Below are 22,570 nucleotides of genomic sequence, written 5' to 3' on the forward strand. Positions count from 1 at the left end.
TTAAATGGCAGCAAAATAGCTTACGATGTCTATGTGGTTCACTGCAACACCAGGTAACCTGAAATAATGCCATAAACGAGCACCTCGATCAAAAACTGTGAAGTGAAATACTTACACGTTGGATACATTTAAATTTACCTGAATAGATTCAGGCATTACGATCTGACCAGACCTATATTTAGCAAAAAAAGTAAATCTGCAAAGGAAAAAAAAATAGATTCTAAATTGTCCTCTGACCAGTTTCCATATGTGTAACATTCAGTGTAAAGAAGGTTTTCCACATGTCAAGAAACTGTGAAGTCATCACCCAGTATGTGTGAGAAAAGCTCAGTTTGTGCATATCTGCTTGTATGTTCTAATGAGCATCTGTCAGTACAGACCCGATAACCACGTTGACACCCGAGGTGATTTTCTGCTGCCTGCACAGCGAGGTCAACATCTGGGCTGAGAGAACAACCATCACACCCAACACCATTTCTGTCATTAAGAACTGTCTAACCAAAGCACATGATGTCTGTCTGACACAGATATATTATAACACACACACACACATTTTTGCAGCTTTTTCTTATCAATCAATTTTTGGCGTGTAGCTCACAATAAATATGCCATTTCGATATCCAGGCTTCAGAAATATGCACTGCAAAGTCTCCAGCTCAAATTTAAGTTCATAAGACAAATATTCATGGAGTGTATATCTAGAGAGGAGGAAGTCAGGAGGAAATGTCTGAAACATTTTCTCCATGACTTCCGAAACCAAACAGAGAGAAAATCCAGGAACATAAAAGCCCTCTGTGGCAATTCCAGTCAAGAAAACTAAAAATTCTAGCAGCATTCGGATGTTTCTGCACTGACTCAGACCAGTGGTGTGACTTTGAGACACACTGGTGAGTGTCAAAACCATGCTGTCACCAGAATACTTTATATTAGCGACCAGTGGCTGTGGAACACATAGCGAATGAAAGCAACTGAAAGTCTCATTTTTAACACATAATCAGTTTTTGTTCAAGGGATAAAAGTGTGAAGGGCAGCAGCTGCTGAAAATATTAATTTCTACTGAACTGTCCAACACAATATTATGCTGAGACAGTCATTTTGTAAGAAATATTTTATGTTTGGGCTAAGTGGTGAGGGAAACAAGACTTTGTGAAAGTGTCCAAATTAAACCCAATAAATTTATAACATCCTCCCCAGAGTTAAACTAAATCTGAATCTCACATTTAATTGTTAACTTGCCTTTACATTACTGGTTTCATTCTGTATCCAGAAGCCAATGTGAGACAAACTGATACTGATTAGTTTAACACTGGTTTAGTATATCACGATTTTATGTGCTTGTCTTGTTTAAGGCGTCCGGTTATAACATTTGCAAGGTTTTTGAGGGATGTAGTTAGTTATACCGAACAGACTGGACCCAGTGAGACATTATGATACACCCACAACATTTTTGTTGTGATGCAAAAATCTCAGATTGAAGGACTCGATAGCTTTATCACTAACCCTGTCGCCACAACTGGGACGCCCCTTCTCTTTGCAGTGAGATGGTGCATCTTCCCCACCATCTCACACTGACAAACTCTGAAGCACAGGGGGTTGAACTGTGCAGATGTAAGATTTTGAGGGTGAAAGGTGAATGTTTTTGCCAAGACACCTATGTGACCGACATCTGGTAAAACCTCTAGAGAAGGAAATGCAGGATATTACCCGGTAAAGCATTGTGTGCCTGAGTAAATGGGTGTGAGTGTGAAGAGAGGCATGTTAGTGTGTGGTAGTTCATCTGGGTAAATGTGGTAGTTTGTGTTTCTATCGGTCCATTAAAGTGAACAACACAGAATGTCAGTTTGAAACATTCGCTGGGGACTGTGTGCGCTGCCTCGAGGCTCCGCAGGTATGTGTGCGTGCATTTGTGCGAGTGTGTGTTTGTGGTCCACAGAAGCGTGACAGAGCCAGAGGCAGAGGAAGGTCACCTCACGTGCACAGCTCAATGGAACAGCGCCTGGCGAGTGTGCATGAGAAGCCAAGCACCAGCAGTCTCTCAAGGACAACAAAGTGCTTATCCAGGAGAGAAAAAAAGAGGCAGGTCAGAGTGCTTCCTGATCAAAGACACACACACAGACACACACACACACAATTCAGTAAACAAATCTTCAGTTTGTCAGTTGTTGCTTTTTTGTGCCATCAATTTTTTCATATTCAAAAAAAAGATTACCTGAGGAAATAAAAAAAGCATCAAATAATTTTGTCATACAGAGGTTGATAATTCAGCTTTTTGTGCAGTTTCAAGACAATGTGTGGACAAAATTTACAGAAAAGCTTCATTTTTATTTTATCTTATTTTGCTTCATCAACATTTTACTTTGAATGTTATGAAATTAATGACTAGTGTTTCAGCTGCACTCTGTTGTGCATGACAGCTGTTGAGAGATCTGCACACATTGCACAGAGGATGTGACATCACACTGTTGAGAATAAATAATTCTGTGTTTTCAAAGGGAACAAAGGGAATGGGAACCTCTTCTGGGATGCTATTTTGACTTGCTACCTCTTAAAGGTGGCATGTGAAATGGACCAGCTGTATTTTGGTATTAATAAATGGAATTCAACTTACTGACTCTCCTGTAACCTCATACATCAAGAACTCAGCATGGAGAACAGATAATTCTCCACACAAAGGCCGCTGCAGCTGCCACTACAGTCTCTCTTTAACTGTAAATGCCATTGTAGAGAATTTAAAAAAACAAAGCTGAATAAAATGACTGACTTATTTCTTCATCATGTTGTCAGTTTAGCGAAGTCCTGGAAATGAGGAGGAGCCAGGGATCACACACTCACCCCTGATTTCTGGAAACTGCTGAGCAACATACTAAAATAATATGGAGCTTTCCCAAAGTGCAAGTTTGTTATGGGTTTTTTTTGTTTTACATTTTCCATTATAACTGTAGAAATATGGGACACTCATTATGGAAAATAATTTAAATAACACAAAAACGTATCACTAAAAGCACACGTTGTTTTTCTCGTGTTTCAAGTACCTGCCAAACACTCAATACCCTCAGGACCTTCAGCATTTACTGACTGTTGACTCTGAAGATAACTCTTTCATAAAAGGTGATGCCAACAAGCACCTGATCTGTTGCTTTAATTATAATGGCATAACTGAATCGTGTTGAACATCTCTGTGTTTTTTCTGCCAGGTTACACCCCAATATGCTGCACAGTTTTTCTCCATTAGAATATCTGTCATGTTCCAGTCAAGAATGTATTAAATTTTGCCACTTACTAAGACATTTTTAAGACCATTTTTAAGTAAGGGTGTCATCTGGCAGCTTCCCATTTCAGTGCAGAGCCTTGTTTTGTACAGTAAGTGGAGCTGTCCGTTGGCACCAACTCACTTCACTCTCCTCTTCTCTCTGCCATCGGTGGTTCAGCTGTTGTTTCTCATTATAAAAACCACCTTATTGTGTTTCTTATTATCCAAAGGTGCTTCAAGCAACTGGTATACTCTGTGCATCAGAGTGTGGGCCTGATTGTGTGAGTGTGTGTGTACAGGAGTTGCCAATTGGAGTCTTTATTTGCCTCCAACCTTCTCAGGTGTTTGTCTCTTCAGTCCCCTCATTATAAGAAGCACATCACCCCTGTCTCCCCCATCCTCTCCTTCCCATGTCTTTTCTGCAGCCACCCTCTCTCTCATCGCTCATCCTCATCCTCCTGCCTATCCTTCCATCCCCCCTTTTTCTTTTTACTCATTATCCAACAGCTTGAAGCAACCACTCAGCCATATGTGAGTGAAAACTGCCACCTCTCACTGTTAGCTTGTATTATATTGAGTCTGCTCTTTGCTCAAAGTTCGCCCCAAACCTTTGGCTTCTCCTTTTCTTTTTAAGAGTCAGTCTAATTAACCAAGTTTCTCACAGCTAGCAGCCAGCCATGTGAGTCTGCATCACGATTGTGTCTGGATTTGAACCCGTGTTTGCTGAAACTTCTGCTCTCTTAAGTATTTCTTCCTCATTAGTGAAGGAGCTCCTCATCAGCCATGTGTGAAGCTTGTTGGTAGCCTTATTTACTGGCAGTGTATGGATAACAAGCCACTTGTCTCAATTTCATTTAGAAAGGGAAGCTACTTTGAATTGTGCAACTTAATAATGCCTCTTTATTTCATGCAGCTCATACAGTGCATACTTCTAAAAGTATTTATACCTGTCAAAGTTTTTCACAACCAGAATTTCAATGTGTTCTTTCTGGGATTTTTTTGCAACAGACCATCAGACAAGGTGGCACAACAACAAAAAAACTCTAGATGACCTACAGAGATCCACAAGTTAAGAAAGAGAATCTTTTGACAGGACTATGATTAGATGTGCACTCCAAAAAATGAGGATTTTATGAGAGGAACAAAAGGAATGCTTTTGTTAAAAGTTACCGAGGAAGCTTAGCTACATTACCAAAACCACATAGGGGACACAATGAAGATGCGGAAAATGGTAGTCTGGTCAGAGACCGAAACCTTTCAGTCAACATGCAAAGTTGGAGGAAAATAGTTTCCTCCAACTATTTGTGGAGGAAAGTTGTGACGTAGCTGAAATAAACAACTAAAACAGCTGATCTAAATCAAAGCAAGAAATCAGAAAATAAGAAATAACTGAGGCCAAACACAAATGACAAATTATAAAAATACAAACCTGGAAAAAAAAAAGAATCAATCCAAGAGCTTTACATAAACATAGTAACCACTGTGGCAGGATCGTGTTGAGATGAGGCATAGCAGGGTCAGCTGGTGAGAGTTTGTGGTCAGCTGGTTGGATCTTATTTCAGTTTAGGATTATGAATTTAACAGTTTAGAAACAGCCTTATAACCCTTCTCAGATTCATTGACGGGAATAACAGCTATCTTAATAACTGTTATGAGTTTATAACTGCGTAATAAAAATGAGTAATATTCGAATCCAAGCAGGTTGTTACAGTTTATAATGGATTCCTTCCATTCTAATCCTAATGTTCAATAATTAAATTCACAGTGACACTAGATCTTACTCTACAGCTTGAGAAGTGTTGATTAAAAAGACGTCTTCTTCTCTGCAGAGAACTGCTTCTTACAGGCTTGACGATTTGTCCCCTGACAATGTTGGTCAAGCGACACTCTCTCCCAGTTGGCTACTGCTCAGTTTAGCGAGAGGATTCTGTTCCTTAAATGAGCAAGTCAGCATTCTTTGTGAAAGTCCTCCACTTGGATGACGACACTATAACTCACTTCCTGTGTCCCAAGAGGGTCAGGCTTGACTTGATACAGTGAGAAATCATGCCAATTAGACGCCTCAACTGGCACTTAATTACCACTCTGAAGAGGCTGATGGGCCATTAATTAGCAGGACATTAACAGGACTGATTGTTCATTAACAGCAGGGCATATTAGAGAAGATAAGACCCGATTGTAATGGAGTCTGGTGGAGGAGAGGAAGGCTTTATGCATCTCCAATAGAATTAAGTGACCTGCTACAGCAGTCAAGCCAGGGATAATAATATTAGCCATGGCCATAAAAGAAAAATACCATGTCCTGTATTTGGAACTTTATACTGCTGAGTTAGTGCTGACTAATGTTACTTACGACTGGTTTCAGAACAGGTACCAGAACAAAACAACAGAATGCCGTGTTCCTGCACACTTTAAATTGACCAAAGGTGAAAATAATTTTTTATCTTCACCTTATACCCAAATTTGAGGCCAGACAATTCCCATCACCAACCCTAACCAGCTTGTTTACTTTGAAACCTGTCCAAACAAGTATTAATACGTGGGCTTTGTCATTCTCTGGTTATTTTGCTGGCCCATTGACTGCCTGTTAAGAACATCTCCAAGTTAGAATTGAAGCATCATATCTACTCTGATTCTATTGCCATCTGACTTCTCCTTAAATCAGTGAAGAGACCTGCTTTTTTATAGTTGTGTGTATTTTTAATTAATGTAAACACAGTTCTATGTTCTGGGAACATGCAGAAATGTTTACATAAAAAGATTTGTAGCTTTTTGATCTGTGATAAATATGAGTCTCAGTGTTTAATCCACAGCTTGAATTTGCCAATGAGATATTTGTCAAGCGATAGACTTAGATGAAAACATTTTTATTCATTTTGAATTGTCTTGGTTCCATTTAATTTGTTTGTAAATCTGTAAACTGCTAACTTGATTTATTTTTCTGATTTTTGATAAGAAAAGAGATTGCACACTGAGCACTTTTTCTTGCTAATTTTTTACAGGAAAAATCAGCAAATTTATATTGGTGATGGTGATGCTGAGGACTTTATTAAAGTTCTTTCTCGTCACTTTGAAAAGGATTCACAAATGTTTCTCTCCTGGACCAAGCCACTGAGCATGCAATTGGATCTAATTGAATTGACCTATAATTTGAATTTATGTTATGGTGGAAGAAACTGTAGAAACTGGTATTATTGAGCTTATTTACTTTAGTAAAATAATAAGTATATTTTGCCTCATGTGGAACCAGTGGCAAAAAGATAGGAGAACTGGGCTGAGTGCATCCAAAGTAACAAGCAATGAATAATGAAATCAGGAAGCTTAAATACAGTGGAGGGGAGATTAATCTGAAGAATGCAGAACAGCTGAGAAATAGTGACAGATAAACAGAATATTTACAGAGGACAAATAAAAGGAAAAGAATACAAAAAACCAAAGGGGAAAATACTAGAACTAAAATAAGAGTGTTAGCCAAAATATAGAGAGAACAGAACACAAGGAAGAACTAAGAAATTCAACACAAACGAATGAATCTACAGAGAAAAACGATGATGACAACAATAAGCAATGGAGCACACACAGATCATGACACTTTTGGTATTTTCTTATGTGTTTCGTATTAGATATCTTAAAATATTTCTGTATGTAGAAATAATAATAATCCAATTACTCCAATTTTTATCCAATTACTCAATTAATCGTATGAATAATCCATAGGTTACTCGATTACTAAAATATTCGTTTCCAACAGCCTTAGATAGGATCACATTTTCCATCTGATAGGTCAGGGATCTGCGACCTGAATGTCTGGAGACACAAGTGGCTCTTTCATTGATTTTATATATTATACATAACCTCACCCCAATCTATCTCAATCATGTGAACTTCAAATTTTGTTCTAAAAGGGAACGAAAATGGTGTTGCTTTTTTTAATATAACATAAATAAAAAGAAAAAAATTTACTGCCAAAGCCCCCACTCTCCCCTTAACAAATTTGAGTTACAAAAATAGCATATTCTGGCCACCAGGGGCGTTTTCTGCAGTGACTCTTAAAGCTTTGGTTTCGTCTGTCCTGATCCATCTTGTCTTTGTCAGGCTGCTGTAAAGGTTCCCTGGGGAAGGAATCTTCCAACATCTCCGACTCTTCATTTCCCACCTCATTTACCATCACACTCCCTCAAAACACTAACTCTGCATCTGAATGTGTGTCTGTAGGAGAACTTGGGGTAGTTGCTCTTTCTCACCAGGTACATTTGTCTCAATCTGTTCCTTATATATTCACAGATGTGTCTGAGGGCATTGGACATGTTGAAGCTTACGGGGTGAATTCGTTTTTTTTTCTGTCGGAATCAGTGAGAAGTTTCTCTTCTTCAAGGACACAGTGGACCAGAGTTGTAAAAAAAAAAAAAAGAAATAAGTCCAAACTGACACATTCACACAGACTGAGCCTGTAACTTCTGTATTACCCCAAAACTCAATCCAATTATCTCTTTTCTTTCTCTGCGGTGTATCCAATATATAAAAATGGCTTGGAGACACACAGTAAAACAGCAGTTATTGGAGGTAGTCTTTCTCATAAAGCCTCTGAATTATTGATATAAACTCCTCTCTACCACTATAATTTAGAACAAGTAAGCAGTTGTTTTTTTATTTATTTATGGCTACAGGATTTTATTTCTGCTATGAACAAATAAAACTCAAAGTCGTACTCTCCCTTTATACTATCTGATTCAGTTTTGCATAAAAGATCTATGTAAAATGGTCTCGAAAGAGGCATCAGACACTTCCTGGAGAAACATGAGTATTTACAAGTTCATTCAAAGTCACACGAGATCATTTTTCGAGATGGCGACTGAAATTCAAACAACAGCCATCAGACAGCAAATTGGCTTTCAGAGCTGAGCTGGTGATAAAATATCTGCTCTGAGACACAGGTTTGAAGTTACACACGCACTCACACAAACAGCTGAAAACACACAAATTCAGTCCTGACATATAATAGCTTTTAGGCACAGTGAGGCATTGAGTTGCATCACCAGCAGGAGTGTGAATGGATGGGTATTATCATCCCACTCTCTCTCAAAAACACACACACACACATGTATACACTCACCATGGTAGGTATGAATAGATGGTCTGTCTCTGGTAGGTGAGATTGGTTTCATCTGTCGTTGGGAAGGTTGCAGGGTCACATCCCTGCTATTACCTCTGTTTCCATACAACGGGACCATATTCACCAGAATCTAGGTTTGTCTGATAGATGGAGCTAATCCAGCCGACAGACAGGTAGGGAGGTAGGTTTCTATCTATATAGGTTGTTCCATTTACTTCATAATAGGTAGCAGTCCCAATGCAATTGAGGCAAGTGACAAAATATTGGAGTCTGGTTTGGATGAAGTTTTCTTCTTAGGAGTCGGTCTTCCACTCTGTTGACTCACGTTTGTTTCAGAGGAATGTTAAGATTTGATGCAACCTTCTTGTTATATTGACTCTGGTTGTTTAGCAGAATTCAAACTGTTGTTTGACTGTAATGTAAACGTGTTATTTGCATTGAATGAAACTGAACTGAACTGAACTAATCTGAACTGAACTGAATTGAGTTGAACAGATTGGGTTTCAGTTAAATCACATTTAGTAAAATTAAATCAGATACAAAAAAATGTAATTACATCCAGTTAACCTTATCAGTTTAAATCGAATTTAACTGAACTAGACTGAACTAAAATGAACTGACTGGAACTGAATCCACATTGAACTGAATCCAGTCTTATTTGAATTTAACTGTAAGTTGAATTGAACTGAACTAAATGACAGCAAAGCGAAATTAGTTGAATTATATCACATTGACAAGAATTAAGATGAAATTCAGTAGATTAAATTAAACCAAACTACACATAACTCAACTGAATTTATGTGAGCCAAATTTACTGTATTTTTTTCACAATTTCAGTATTTGCCCTTTAAAATCTACAAGAAAATGTCTTTAAAATAAGAATCTCAGTGGTTAATATCTACTAACATATTTCAGATTATTAAAAAAACTAATTACATCCAAATTCTTAATGACATTCTCATCAACCATAGATGGAGTCGGGTTTTCTTTATTGAATACAAGTTTGAACAGGAGGAAAATGTGTCCTACACAAAATATATGTTGATATACCAATGGTGAAACTGGCCATTTGAGAGGTAAATATGGTATTAGTACAAAAGAGCAGCACCAACTGTAGGAGTCTAAATAAGAGCCTAAAGAGGAGTTAGAGGAGCCGTCAGGAAAACGAAGGGAAGGACATCGAGGAGATGCCGAATATTGCTCACTGAAGGACAATCATTGTCTATCAACATGAAGAATTACCTTTCTCTCTGTCCCTTTAGCCTTCATGCAAGTACACGTACACACAAAGAGAAACAAGCTGACCTGCAAGGGAAAACTGATTCAATCTTCTGTGGGATTAACAGGGATTTAGCCCAGTGTAATGATATCTGAATGAGTTGATTAGTTATCTGATGACACCTTGTAGCTTGACCTCTACAGCCCAATAAAAACTGGGAACTGGGCCCGTTTGCTTCTGCTGCATTCGAGCGGGAGGAGGAAAATCACTGCCATAGGCCTCCTTGAGACAGCGATCAGTGTTTCTTCTTGGTTAAATGAACCATAAAACTGTGATACTGTGTGAGCAACCACGGCATGATCACTTCTGGGCAAAAAGTCACTTTTCATGTGGTTTGTCCCTGTTAGGGTGGTGACAAATCACAAAAGAGGTGACGAAGTAGACAGATGAAGGTGGTGAAGGGCAAAGGCTTGCCATGAAGTCAAAGAAGAAGAGCGGTGATTAAAGACGCCCTCACACATGAGGAAGCTGTGATGCCGGTGAAGGTAAAAAGAGACATGGGAGAATAATAGTGATCAACACACTGCTGAGAGAAAGTATTTGCTCCCCGACTGATTGAATTTTGTATTTGTTACTTTATTTGTCACTGTTTCATTTTTCAAATTTAACCCAATTTTAATTTTAAGATGAAGATAACCCAGAGCGATAAAAACAAGTATTTTCTTTCTTTGAGGAAAAAGGACTGTAAGAAGGTGTTCAGAAGTGATTGCTCTGCCAACCCTGAATTATTTGAAGCTCCCATCTGGCCACTGCTTTGAGAACAATCTAGGGACACCACTGTGTCCTTGCCTAGCCGAGACATGAGTCCAATCTGTCTTAACTTACACCTATCTGACATTGACTTATTTCTCTTTTCCCTGCAATGATTTTTTAATTGTTCAGAGAAAGCTATTCTTTGTGTGTTTATGTCATTCCAGTCAGACTCCATTGCTTTAGACTCTGCTTAATATTTTGTTAACCACTAAATACTGGTTTTGGCTATTATTTGTCTGTGATTGCTCTTAATTTAAAACATCTTTCAGCGAACTACTTCTCGAGGCTACTTTGAGCATTAGGAAAATGCCTAATTCCTCTTCAAGGACAATAGAAAAAAGTAATTCAAGTAATTCTTATTATGTTCAGTCAATGAAAGCTCTACAGCAGTGCATAAGCATTATTATGATCACAATACTAAATCTAATATGATTAGCAGCTAGTAATAAAATGACTAACGCCCAAAGACGGACTGTGTGTAAACAAGCAATGGAGTGTCTGCAGTGTTCAGCATGAGCTTGCAGAAGTTCAGTGAAGCAAACACTTGTAAACAAAAACAACTGATGGTTGTCTCATTGATTTCAGGTCAGCTACTGTGTGAGCTCCATGACATCTCTTTTGCAGTGCAGCAGGTGCTGAATCCTCCATCACTCCAAGATGAGCCTTCAAAGTGCATCACAATCAATGTCATAATGATGGTTATTATATGATTGAGCTGCAGCTCTCAACTGCTTACATCCACTTCCACATCCATCCTAAAATTAGTAATGATTGTCATCAGCCAGTTTATTCTGTCTGCTTATGAGTCAGATTTGGAAGTCTGTCATTGACTCTTTGTAGTCTGTTGCCTGTGTAAACCCATGTCTGTACTAAATAAACTGTGACAGTAGTGCAATGCTTTGCTAAAAATTCACTTTGGCACGTGTCTACAGCAACAAACTTCCAGGTGTTTTATTGGAATTGAAAAGACCAAAACAATGTAGTCTATAACGACGGAGAGGAAAGAAACCAATAAATTAACAAATTTTTGAAAAAAAAAAAATTCTGTGTATTTGTATTTACTCTAAATCTTCCCATTTTTCTCCTGACTCCACGGCAAGTGCAGCTACATTGACTCTAGTTATATTTCTGAGTGCATTTCATGTTTCTGCATTTGACCCAGAGAGCTCTACATGGACAAGCACCCGCTTACGTCAGATGACGACTGCATCCTTATAGTCCCCCATACAGAACTGAACACTACAGGGGACATGGTCATTTGCTCAGTCATTCCAAGACTCTGGAAATCTCTTCCACCTTACAAAGACAATCTGACTGACTGCCTCTGCAATGTGGATTTTATTAGTGACCTCTCACCAGTATCTATCAACAAGCACTTGTTTAGAAGGGACTCTGGCTGAATAAATACAAATATTGGGTGAGAAAAACTTTGGCGCACCCTGGTGGTGGAAATGTGTAACTGCAAACACGTCTTTGAGCAGTAATTTTTTTTTTTTTTTTTTTTTTTTTACAAGTCACCAAAAACAGACTGCTTGAGAAAAAGGGTTAAAATATTTAGAATATTTAGGTATGCATACCGTGCCTCTTAGATAATGTCACTTCCATACCTAAAATCTCTTTGTCTAAACTCAGGACAACCCAAACACTGAAAGGAAGCCCCAATGAGCACAAACACCTGCCTGCTCCTGCACTGGGACACACTCTGCTGGCTCGTGTGCTTGGGTAGTGGAAAGCTCTGACACTATTCATTAATCACCATGTTGAGGTTTTGATGCCACAGCAGGAATGAAAATGCTGCTCTGACTTTAACAGATATACTATACTGCCCTCATCAGCTCTGCTCGAGTTCAGACCAGAAGGAAATAACACTCAGCCACGAGCGAGGCTTCTCATTTGTTTTCATCAGAAATTGCATTTCTTAGTGGCCATTATAAACAGTACAGGGGAGGGAAATAAACCTGTTCGATCTCCAGCTGAAATGGTTTCAGTATTTAATTTTCATTTTGGCTCAATTTTAATGGAGTTACCAAAAATAAAGAAAAAAGACACATTACATGAAAATGAGAATTGATTTGAATACTATTTAGCGATGTATGCATTTCATCTCATCAAAAAAACACATTTTTAACTTTGAGAAAAATTGTATCGGTAAGCACTGCTATAAGATCCTTTTGGTCGTAGGTTTGCAAACATTTCAGAAGGGATTTTGGCCATGTTTCAAAGCTCCAGCTTGCTGCACAGTTTTTCTGTTGAACTGAGGTCTGGAAGATGTCTGAAAAAGTTCATGACTCCAACATGGTTCTGCTATGGCCAATCCTTTGATATCTTTTATTGGAGGTTTTGGGTTGTCATTCTGGAAGACCAATCCAAGAGCCATCTTCAGTAATCAGGATGATGACTGAATCAAGATGATTCTGTCATCATCCTGATTCAGTAATCAAAATCTTGGGTGATCTTTAATATGCATGAAGCTTTGAACTGAGCATAATTAACAGTCAATTAAGAGTCACTTAAATTTCTTCCAATTCCCAGTAATTTCAACAGCATCATCCTGGCACCAAAGGTGGATGATATTAATTCCAAGATGTAATAAGTTCTGGACAATGTGAGGCTGCCTTAGTTAACACAGCTCTTCAGTGTTGGATTGTGAACTGGAGGAGTTTGTAGCAGAGAGTGAAGGGTCCAGGAAAGAGCCAGCTCATCTCAGTCAGAGGCTCGGTTCTCTTTACATCAAGTGAAGGAGTCTGAGCTCTCCCCCTCCACATTGCCAAGAGTCAGCTATACGAGTTTCAGCCATACGAGTTTATGATGCCTCCTCAGTAAATCCCGCTGGAGCTTTTTCAGAATGTGCCACAGTAAGAAAGCTGCAAATGAGTGACTTCACGTCACTTTGGCAATCAGAATTAGCTCAGCAGTCTGCCTTGGTAGAGGAATGTTTGCAACCTCCTGATCTTGGACAGAGAGGCAGCTGTCAACTCATCAAATATCTTTTAGCTGATGGTTATGTTACCCATTTCAGGCTGGTGCTGATCAACTGTGTTGTCTTGGACATGATTTGATTGCCGTTTGGTTTTGGATCATTTAAAACTTAAAATGAAGGGAACAATTCTGTGGACAGACATGCTTCATACACATTACCAGTTTAGCATAAATATCTGAATGGTTTCGAGCTTATAGACCAAGCTTAATCAAAGGCAAAGTTCTAGCTTGTTTGTGCAGAAATTATGACTTATTTCACTGAATGATGATCAAATTAAATAGAAACTTTGCAAACTACCACTTAAATTACAGCCTGGTAACATTTAGAGGGTAAACTTACAAATTCAGAGGGAAAACAAGTATTTATCTTACCCACTGTAAAAGGTCAAGGATACACAAGTTTTCCAAAATTTTGCAATATGCTTTCTTGTTAAAACAACACTCTGTGCTAACTAGTCAGCCATGAATAAAAAGGAAAAAAATCCTAAAATTATCTTTTGATATTTGTATCTCTATATTTGCATAAAAGGGATCACACTCATGGGAAACGCTGCTCTCTTTCCTCCTGGCTCTCTCCTAATGTGATCAATGACAGTCTCACTGTACAAGTTAGAGGGCAAATTCTACAAATAGGTGAACCTGTGGAGATTAACTAGATGGCAAGTTGAATTTTCTGAGGAAACTGGAAATAACTTTGTTGTGGGTAACTGCAATAACCATAAAGTATTCTTTCATAAACATGTTGAGCTAGAAATATATTTTAACACAATAGTGACTTATTTAATACAAGTTGTTTTTGATAGTAGAACTTATTAAAACATCACCAAAAACTGAGGAAAGCAGCAATTCCAACAGGTTTGTATACACTGACTTTATTCATGCTCAATATATTTTACAAAACATAGCCTGCATCACTTTCAGCAACAAAACCATTACCAAGCACTTTTAAGGTAATCAACGTTGTTAGAAACTTTTATTTCAAAATGTGTGACGACTTCCTGTTTCCCTGAGGTAAAAATAAGCCAATCATTTATTTTAGCTTTTGGCTGGATGAGAATCTAATGTATCTTGTTTACATGCAAAGCTTGGAGGATGGTCAGGAAAGTAAAGAGTTGGTAAAGCTCACCACAGTCACTGAACTGAAACAGAAAACCAAGTCCCCATAATATGCATTAGATGCCATGTTGTTTCTTTGAGAGGCATTTCAATAAAAAGTCTTTCATGTCCTACAATCACAAATGTAAACCTGGAGATTGCCGACCTCGGCTAGGGTTTTAACTCGGACCATATGCTTTTGTGAGATAAGGCGAAGAGTAACACACTCCAGATGAGTCTAGCATAAAATCCAAACATGAACAACAAGACAAGGGCCTAATGCCCACTGTTAGGTATGACAGAGGATCTGTCATGTTGTGGATCTCTATTTTAACAAAAGGCTCTCCGATCCTTATTAGAGTGTATGATATTCTTAAGTTATAAATGAAACTATGGAGGAACTCTAACGGGAGCAGTACCAAGTGGAGCCATTCTAATTTTCCAAAGATTAGCAAGCAATTCCTGGAAAAACACCTTAACGCATTTAAGAAAAAGTATACACCTTTGCTGAGCTTTACATTTTTCTGCTCCACCAATAAATTAAAAATGTTTGCTTGGTATTCTGTTAGAATGTCTTCAGACAATCTCGGAAACTCCCAGAAGATTGACTAGAACGCATTAGAGTAACTGACAGTATTATTAGTAACAACTCTGACTGCTGTCTTCATCACTGCAGTGATAAAGTTGCTGCACTTCAGCAGCGACTTTCTGCAGTCCCACATTTATGCCTTGTTCCTCTGCTGCTACGTCCACTGAAGCAAGTCCATCACTGGTTGCAACAAGTTGTTAAACTTTTAGCTTTGCTCGCCGGTCACGGCACGATGCATGTTGCCTTTCGAAGGGTCAAGTATCCTGTAACCACATCGGTGGGAAGGAGACGGATGTAGGAGAATTCTTCAGATGATGTGAAGCGCAACTTTGTCTGTGGATCTGTGTAGTTTGCCTGGGGAAATGCAGTTGATTGTGGTCAGATTTTGCTTTCGACAAGAACTGAATAAAGTTACATTGTCTTCGGTTGATTGATTACTTACAGGTAAGCCAGAGATGTCTGAGTATTTCTTTGCTGGTTTTAAAGAGGGAGGAGCATCGATGTTGTAATCTGAAACCATAGAAGATTTAGAAAATATAGTAGTGATTTAAGCCAAGACATAGTTATTTATTAACGTATTAGCCAGCTTTCCTTAGTATGACTGCTTTAACTAATTAAACTCACAGTTGGGATCATTGAGCCTCCAAGGTAAGGTCCGCTCCAACGCCAGAATCTGTTTAAGATTTTTCCAAGTCCTGTTCTTTTTGCCGGCTGCTGCTCCACCAATTCCTGAGTGCTGCCAAAATGAACGTGAAAAACAGAAGAAATGCAGAGAAACTGAACGAGAAGTAAAAGGAGGGGATAAATGTAATCCAGTTGACTGACGGCACTCACCATAAATGTGTTGTCTTTGAAAGGAGGAGCCTTTACGACAGTCTCTGCAGTAATCGGAGTGCTGTCCACTGATCCCACTGTCTTCATTTCCACCACAGTTTCAACTGCAGTTATCTGAAGACATGCAACATTCATACAGGTGCCAAACATGATGAACGGTCTACTACAATTTTGCCTAAAATTACTGTTTATCTCTGCATCACTGAAAATCTAGTTACAGTAAAACCCCAAAATTACGGGACAAATATCCTCATAAATAAATCCCCGCAAAAAGAATGATGGCATACTTCTTTTACAAGACCATTGATAACTTATTAACCTTTTTTTATTATTATTCTGCCCACAATAGCTTTAATTCTGCTTTCTAGACAAAAAAGAACAAAGAGTCATCATCTCAGGCCAGCTTTGATTGAACAGTTTAAGTGCTGAAAATACATTTTTTCTGCTCGCTCAATGCATCAAAACTAAATACATTCATCATTTTTCATCTATATTACATCAACAAAGAACAGAAGTCAATTTGAATGTAAAACCAGCTAACACTTAGATAGGATAACCTTAGAACTTGTTGGAAAATACTTATAGGATGGTTCAATGATTACTGAAAGGAAAGAGGACACAGAGGATCCATCTGAAATCATTTAACATGACTGAACTGGGTTAAAGTTTGCTTATATGAACGCATAAGCAACCGGATGATCTCCATCTCCGAAAGTGAGTCACTGGTTTCACCTGCGTCTGTGCGGCTGGTGTGACTGTCAGCGGGGGCTTCTTCTTTTTGCTGCCGCTGTTGCTGCTGTTCACTGCGGCCTGCTGAGCGCCTGAAGCCGCCGGGCTGCCTGGACGCTTCTTCCCCCGGACAGCCGCAGCACTTGCGGTCGGAGGTTGCGCCCTCACCGTTATTGGGATTTGGGATGCCATTTTAACTAAAAGTGCAACGATTGAATCAAATAGCGCCACTGCGAACCAACTTTTCGCTGTCCAAACTTAGCATTAGTTCACTGGCATCTCGATAGTAAACAGTTCCTAACCCGGATGTGGAACAGATACACTTCCGGGTAAAAGGGGGCAGCTGACTTATTCTCAAATAAAGTGGGAAATGTTTTCCAGCTTTATTTACCTACTTTATTTCTAGGGGAGAAGGAAATCAACAGTAAAGATACAAATGTACAAATGCGAAGTGGCTAAATTATTCCTAATGTGATTTTACTGGCGGCATGTAGGTGGAGGATATGTAGAACATTTTAATGTAAATTTCCCGCTTTTACAGAGGTACAATTTTAAACTCAGTTTATGTGCAGACAAAATGAAAATTGAGAATGAAAAGAATTCTCAGACGAAAACAAAATGTTGTCCACGTATTGATGCTGCCACCATGTGTTTGCAGGGAGTAACGCATCCAAAGAAAATAATTTCTGAATGCAGCTAAATAAATAACAATTAAACAATTAATCAATAATTAAATAATTGTATTGCTGAATACATATGATAAAGCGCCACATACGTCAGAAGGAGCTTTTTTAAAGAATGTTTTCTTATTTTCTATTTCTGCAATAAAAAAAGCTTTTTCCACTCAAAAGGCAAAACTTTTTTTTTTACTAGTATTGTAGAGGGAAAGCACAAAATTTCCCTCTACACAAATGACCAATTTTGATTCAAAATTGGTCAATTGAATCAAATGAAGTTTTTGAACATAAATATGTTCCAATCTGTGATCCCTGCAAGTTTTGCATTAAATTTGCCAATGATATATTGTAAATGCATCTTACTAGGGTGTTAATGGCTATCTTATTACACTTAGAAATACAAAAGCCTTTAGAAAACCAATATTTTAACCAAGCAAAGATCCTCAGATGTAAATGTTAGCTATATTGTTTATTCACTATACTGACAGAGAAGTCTTTCGGTGGATCGAGGTGCAGTATGAGGTTAAGTGTTTCCTCCCAAAATCCAGACATATTACATTCATCTTGGGTTTATTGGCCCCTTGTGATTGCCCAGTAGGTGTGAGTTTTCTGTACTTCGTGTCTGTACAGGACTGACATCCTGTACAGGATGTACCACTGAGCTCATCTGTTGGCTGCTCCACGAACCCTCCTGTGTCAATGAACCGGGCAAAATGTTTGTACAAAACTAATGAGCGTTTTTTTATTACAAATTTTAATGATCAGGATCAGTGGCACAATCTTCCTGGAAAGTGCATAATCCTTTAAGTTTCTGCTAGAGTTCACTGTCTACTTGCAAAAAATTAGTTAGAAACCAATGTGTATTATAAAGTCAGCGAGCTAATCAGAAACTGATAGTGTTTTTTTATGTTTTTGTCTTAGTGTGGAATGTTAGTATTAGATAAAAAAAAATCTCTATAAAAGTTAAGAAAGTGACCACTGCTCTGCATATAACACATTTTTCCTCTTTGTCGTGACTATTAAAAAAGTTTAAGTTGCTTATTTAAATCTCTAGACTTACTCAATAATTTATTTCAAACTTTACATCTGATTCACAATCTGAAAAAGTAGTTATGAATAATTTAACCATCGCACTGGTATTTGGGATTTTTCTGCTTCATTATTTTGCAGAAAAAATATAATTTGATTTACAAAACTTCTAATCAAGGAGAACTCCAGGGAGGGTCATTTTTTACATGTGTCCTTGGTAAAAGAGAGCATGTTTCAGCAGATTATTCAAAGGAGCATGTGAATAAAAATGATGTCCTTGCAAGATTAGTGTACAACACAACTGTTACACATCAGAAAGCTGATTTTAAAGGTACAATAATCAAACTGAGGTTGAAACCTAACTGAGGTTGAAACCTACTAACCAAATAGCCTAAATAAAAGCTAAAAGTATGTTTGTTTTTTTTAATATACGCGTTATCACATCATATTAGCTGGCTGGTTATGTTGCACTGACTCAGCATTATGTACTTGTGAACCATGTTGTGCTATCTGCCGGCATGGGAGTCCAACTCTACTCCTTAAAGATCTGTATCCTGCAGGTTTTAGATGCCGACTTGAATTATTTTGTTATCTTGTTCTGTAGCCATGGTGGGATGGAGCAAGAGGTGGATTGGTGAATATGGGCCTCTACATTAAATGACCTCACTGGAGGGACTATATCTTTCCAAGCTAAGAATGCGTTGGGATCTCCTGAAATGACCTGGAGACAAGATTATCTGAATTTCTCACCTGGGCCAGGTAGCTCATTGAATTTGTCTCAGAAATGGAAGAATAAATGTTCAAATCTTGTAAAAATCTAGAAAAAGTACATTGAAACCTCAGAAGTCGAGTCCATGTTTATCTGATAAATTCTGAGGATTGCTCAATAACTGTGTTTGGAATAATTCTACATAAGAACCCAGCCCCCCAATTTACTTTAAACAGATGTGTAAAATGTTGGAAATGGAAATAAATTTCCTTTCTTGGTCCAATTTAAGTTAAGTACCAGTCATAAGTGTGCTGGCATTGCTCTTGATATATTAAAGTAAGATGCAAAACCCAGGGACTTACATGGTTATTCCATTGTCATATTGTCACAGCAGTTTCATGCAGACATCTTTGAGGTTGAGTGCCTGTAGCTAATCTATCCGTCTACACTGGCCCAAAGGGAGGAACCTGTCATCGTTCTGTCAGCCCTCACAACACTCTGTGACATCCAAATTCAACACTCTGACTTCTGAGCAGTTGAAAACAACTTAATTAACTCTGAGAAGCTGAATCCTGTTAAACATATTGTCACAGGGAAAGCAGCTGATACACAGAGGCATTCCTGCTACTCTTATTTCCTTGTCATTCTGGTGTCTAGAGGACTGTTGTCACAAAGGGAATGCTGATCCAGGGGAAGGAGTTTCTAAATGTTTCATGCATTTTTAACACTGGTACACTGCTGGTACACTGTCACTTATATAAATAAAGCATGTACAGAGACTGTGTTAAAGCTAATTTGGAACATCTATTAAACTTTAATGGCTAATGTTATGGCTACATGGAGTGAGTCTGGAAATGAGGGAGCTTAACTGCTTCTATGGACCATGGCAAAGTGAGGAAAAAATGGATGAAGGATCTTTTTTCTCCCAACTCTGATAGGAACTTTAAAATATCCCTGTTATGATAAAATCATTCAAAAGGTTTTTGTTGTCTCAAGTTTTTTTTTCAGTAGGAACAGCTGCAAGTCTATTTGGGGTATCATTTTTGCTTTTCTAGAGGACTACTTTTTTTCTTCTTTGAAGAATAACTCAGACTCAGTCAGATTAAACGGAGAGGATTTATCTCAGATTTTGGTTTGGATTTTGACTGGGCCATTTTTTTATATTAACAACTCTTCCATTTATAGACCTTTTTCACGCTTCCGGGTTGGAAAGCGGATGTTGGGTTGGACAACTTCCAGACTTCAAAAAGTGGATTTGTCTCCCACACTTTTTAGCCGCTACTGTGCCTCTGATGACCAGATCCAGTTCTACACCAAATTTCCATCTGAACGTGTGTTCCGGATCTTCTGGGAGTCCATTGCACCCTCTGCATCACTCCTGGTGTTCTGGACCAGAGCACAGAAACTTGGAGAGGAAGCATGTCCTGAAGCCAGCCCTGCCTGCTGCATGTCTCTGATTGATGAGTTTCTGATGTACTCATTCAGGGTAGCAGTGGGCATGAAGGAGCAGCTCATTGCTGACATGTTTCAAGTCAGCATAGCTACTGTCAGCCGAGTGACCATCACCTGGGCCAACTACCTCTTCATTGTGTTCTCTTCCATCAACCTGTGGATTAGTCGTGAGAAGGTAAAAGCCAGTAAGCCTCAGAAATTTCTGAAGTTCTCTCCAAATGTTCGTGTCATCTTGGACTGCACAGAAGTTGCTCTGGAAACGACATCATCCCTCACCTTACAGTCTGAAACGTTCTCTGCCTACAAGAACCACACCACTCTGAAAGGGCTGATTGGAGTTGCTCCCTGTGGGTTGGTGACATTTATTTCTGCGTTGTACATAGGCTGCATCTCCGACAAAGAAATAACAAAGGTCAGTGGAATCCTTCCTCTGCTTGAGCTGGGAGATGAAGTCATGGCAGATAAAGGCTTCCTCATTCAAGACCTCCTTCATGAAGTTGGAGCCAAACTCATCATTCCACCATTTAGGCATCCTGGTCAGTGCAGCAAGGAAGAGACAGAGGAGACCCGGACCATTGCTCGGCTGCGGATCATTGTAGAGCGAGCAATCGCTAGAGTAAAGTGCAACCACATCTGGGATTCCCCGGTGCCTCTCACTTTAATAGGAACTGTCAATCAAATCTGGCACAACTGTTGTGTTTTGGCAAATTATCAAGGCCCATTTTGTGTTGCAGACTAAATTATTTCTGGATGTTAATTGTTGTAATGCTATGTAAAAAGTTAAATGTCCAGACTTTTGCAAAAAATATTCAATTAACATTTGTGGTTGAAAAAAATTCAATGAGTTTGATTGTTTATTCACAGCTAGTGTTTATCAATCAATCAAAAAAAAATTATAAAGCACATTTCAGCAGCAAGACATTTCAAAGTGCTTTACATCATAACAAACACAAAAACACAAAGTCGTGTAATATAGAATCAACAATCAAAATATTACGTTAAGTCACGTGCCATCATTAATTTCTTAATTGATTACATTTCAAATACTACTCTAAACAGGTGGGTTTTTAGTCAATATTTAAAGGAAGTCAGTGTTTCAGCAGTTTTATAGTTTTCTGAAAGTTTGTTCCAGATTTGTGGTGCACAGAAGCTGAATGCTGCTTCTCCTCATTTGGTTCTGGTTCTGGGGATGCAGAGCAGACCAGAACCAGAAGACCTGAGAGGTCTGGAAGGTTGAAACAACAACAGCAGATCTTTGATGTATTGTGGTGCTAAACCGTTCAGTGATTTGTAAACTAACAACAGTATTTTAAACTATTCTTTGAGCTATTGTGAGCCACTGTGAGGACTTTAAAAGTGGTGCTATGTGGTCTATCTTCCTGGTTTTAGTGAGAACGTGAGCAGCAGCGTTCTGGATCAGCTGCAGCTGATTGATTGATTTGTTGGACAGATCTGTGAAGACGCTGCTGCATTAATCAGTGTGACTAACATTGAATGCATGGATGAGTTTCTCTAGATCTGGCTGAGACATTAGTCCTCTAATCCTGGAGATGTTCTTCATGTGATAGAAGGCAGACTTTGTAACTGTCTTTATGTGGCTCTGAATGTTCAAGTCAGAGTCCATCACTACTCCCAGGATTCGGACCTTTTCGTTGGGTTTTAGTTGTAATAACTGAAGCTGTGCATTGACTTGAGATTGTTCCTCTTTAGGTCCAAAAATAATGACTTCAGTTTTGTTTCAGTTCAGCTGGAGAAAGTTTTGGCACATCCACACATTTATCTCTTCTAAGCATTTATTCAGTGATTAGATGGGTTCAGAGTCACCTGGTGACATCATAATGTAGAACTGAGTATCATGGTAGCTAATCTGGGAAGTCAGGTGGCTTAAATATGTGAGCGCTAAGGAGAGACGTGCCGAGGCGAACCTGTTGATTCATTCCATCTGTAAATTTGAGAAACTCAGATCCAGAAGACAATTCTTCATAGGTATCTTGTGAATGCAGTGAATTAGTGAAGGAGCAGAGAGGGAGAGGGGTGGGGGGAAGGGAACCAGTCGCTCTGTCTCCAGTCGATGTTTTATCA

The 22,570-nt window shown here is 38.7% G+C and overlaps 1 protein-coding gene and 1 long non-coding RNA gene across 2 annotated transcripts in view; one reads left to right on the forward strand and one right to left on the reverse strand.

Moving 5' to 3' along the window:
* LOC129371434 (uncharacterized) overlaps nucleotides 1-11,242 on the forward strand; it is a 42,964-nt gene extending 31,722 nt beyond the window's left edge. The window contains exons 2-3 of the long non-coding RNA XR_008607147.1: nucleotides 9,990-10,127; nucleotides 10,981-11,242. This is a non-coding gene — a long non-coding RNA (uncharacterized LOC129371434). The remainder of the gene's footprint in view (nucleotides 1-9,989; nucleotides 10,128-10,980) is intronic.
* A 2,988-nt stretch (nucleotides 11,243-14,230) lies between these two features.
* ino80c (INO80 complex subunit C) lies at nucleotides 14,231-16,921 on the reverse strand. The gene is made up of 5 exons (XM_055047441.1): nucleotides 16,625-16,921; nucleotides 15,893-16,006; nucleotides 15,683-15,794; nucleotides 15,501-15,568; nucleotides 14,231-15,412 (listed from the first exon to the last, which is right to left on the reverse strand). Exons 1-5 carry the CDS (start codon nucleotides 16,811-16,813, stop codon nucleotides 15,281-15,283), a joined length of 615 nt encoding a protein of 204 aa, XP_054903416.1. The 5' UTR covers nucleotides 16,814-16,921; the 3' UTR covers nucleotides 14,231-15,280.
* Between the last annotated feature and the right edge of the window lie 5,649 nt (nucleotides 16,922-22,570).

Source organism: Poeciliopsis prolifica, unplaced genomic scaffold (assembly GCF_027474105.1).
Source record: "Poeciliopsis prolifica strain line A6 unplaced genomic scaffold, Auburn_PproV2 SCAFFOLD026, whole genome shotgun sequence".
Lineage (NCBI taxonomy): Eukaryota > Metazoa > Chordata > Actinopteri > Cyprinodontiformes > Poeciliidae > Poeciliopsis > Poeciliopsis prolifica.

Bases quoted from the DNA above. Each gene is read 5' to 3' on its own strand.
- ino80c (XM_055047441.1), bottom strand. From the start codon at position 16,813: ATGGCATCCCAAATCCCAATAACGGTGAGGGCGCAACCTCCGACCGCA. The intron at 15,795-15,892 runs GTGAGTGCCGTC...TCATTTTGGCAG, and splicing joins TCAAAGACAACACATTTATG to CACTCAGGAATTGGTGGAGC. The intron at 15,569-15,682 runs GTGAGTTTAATT...CTATGGTTTCAG, and splicing joins GAGGCTCAATGATCCCAACT to ATTACAACATCGATGCTCCT.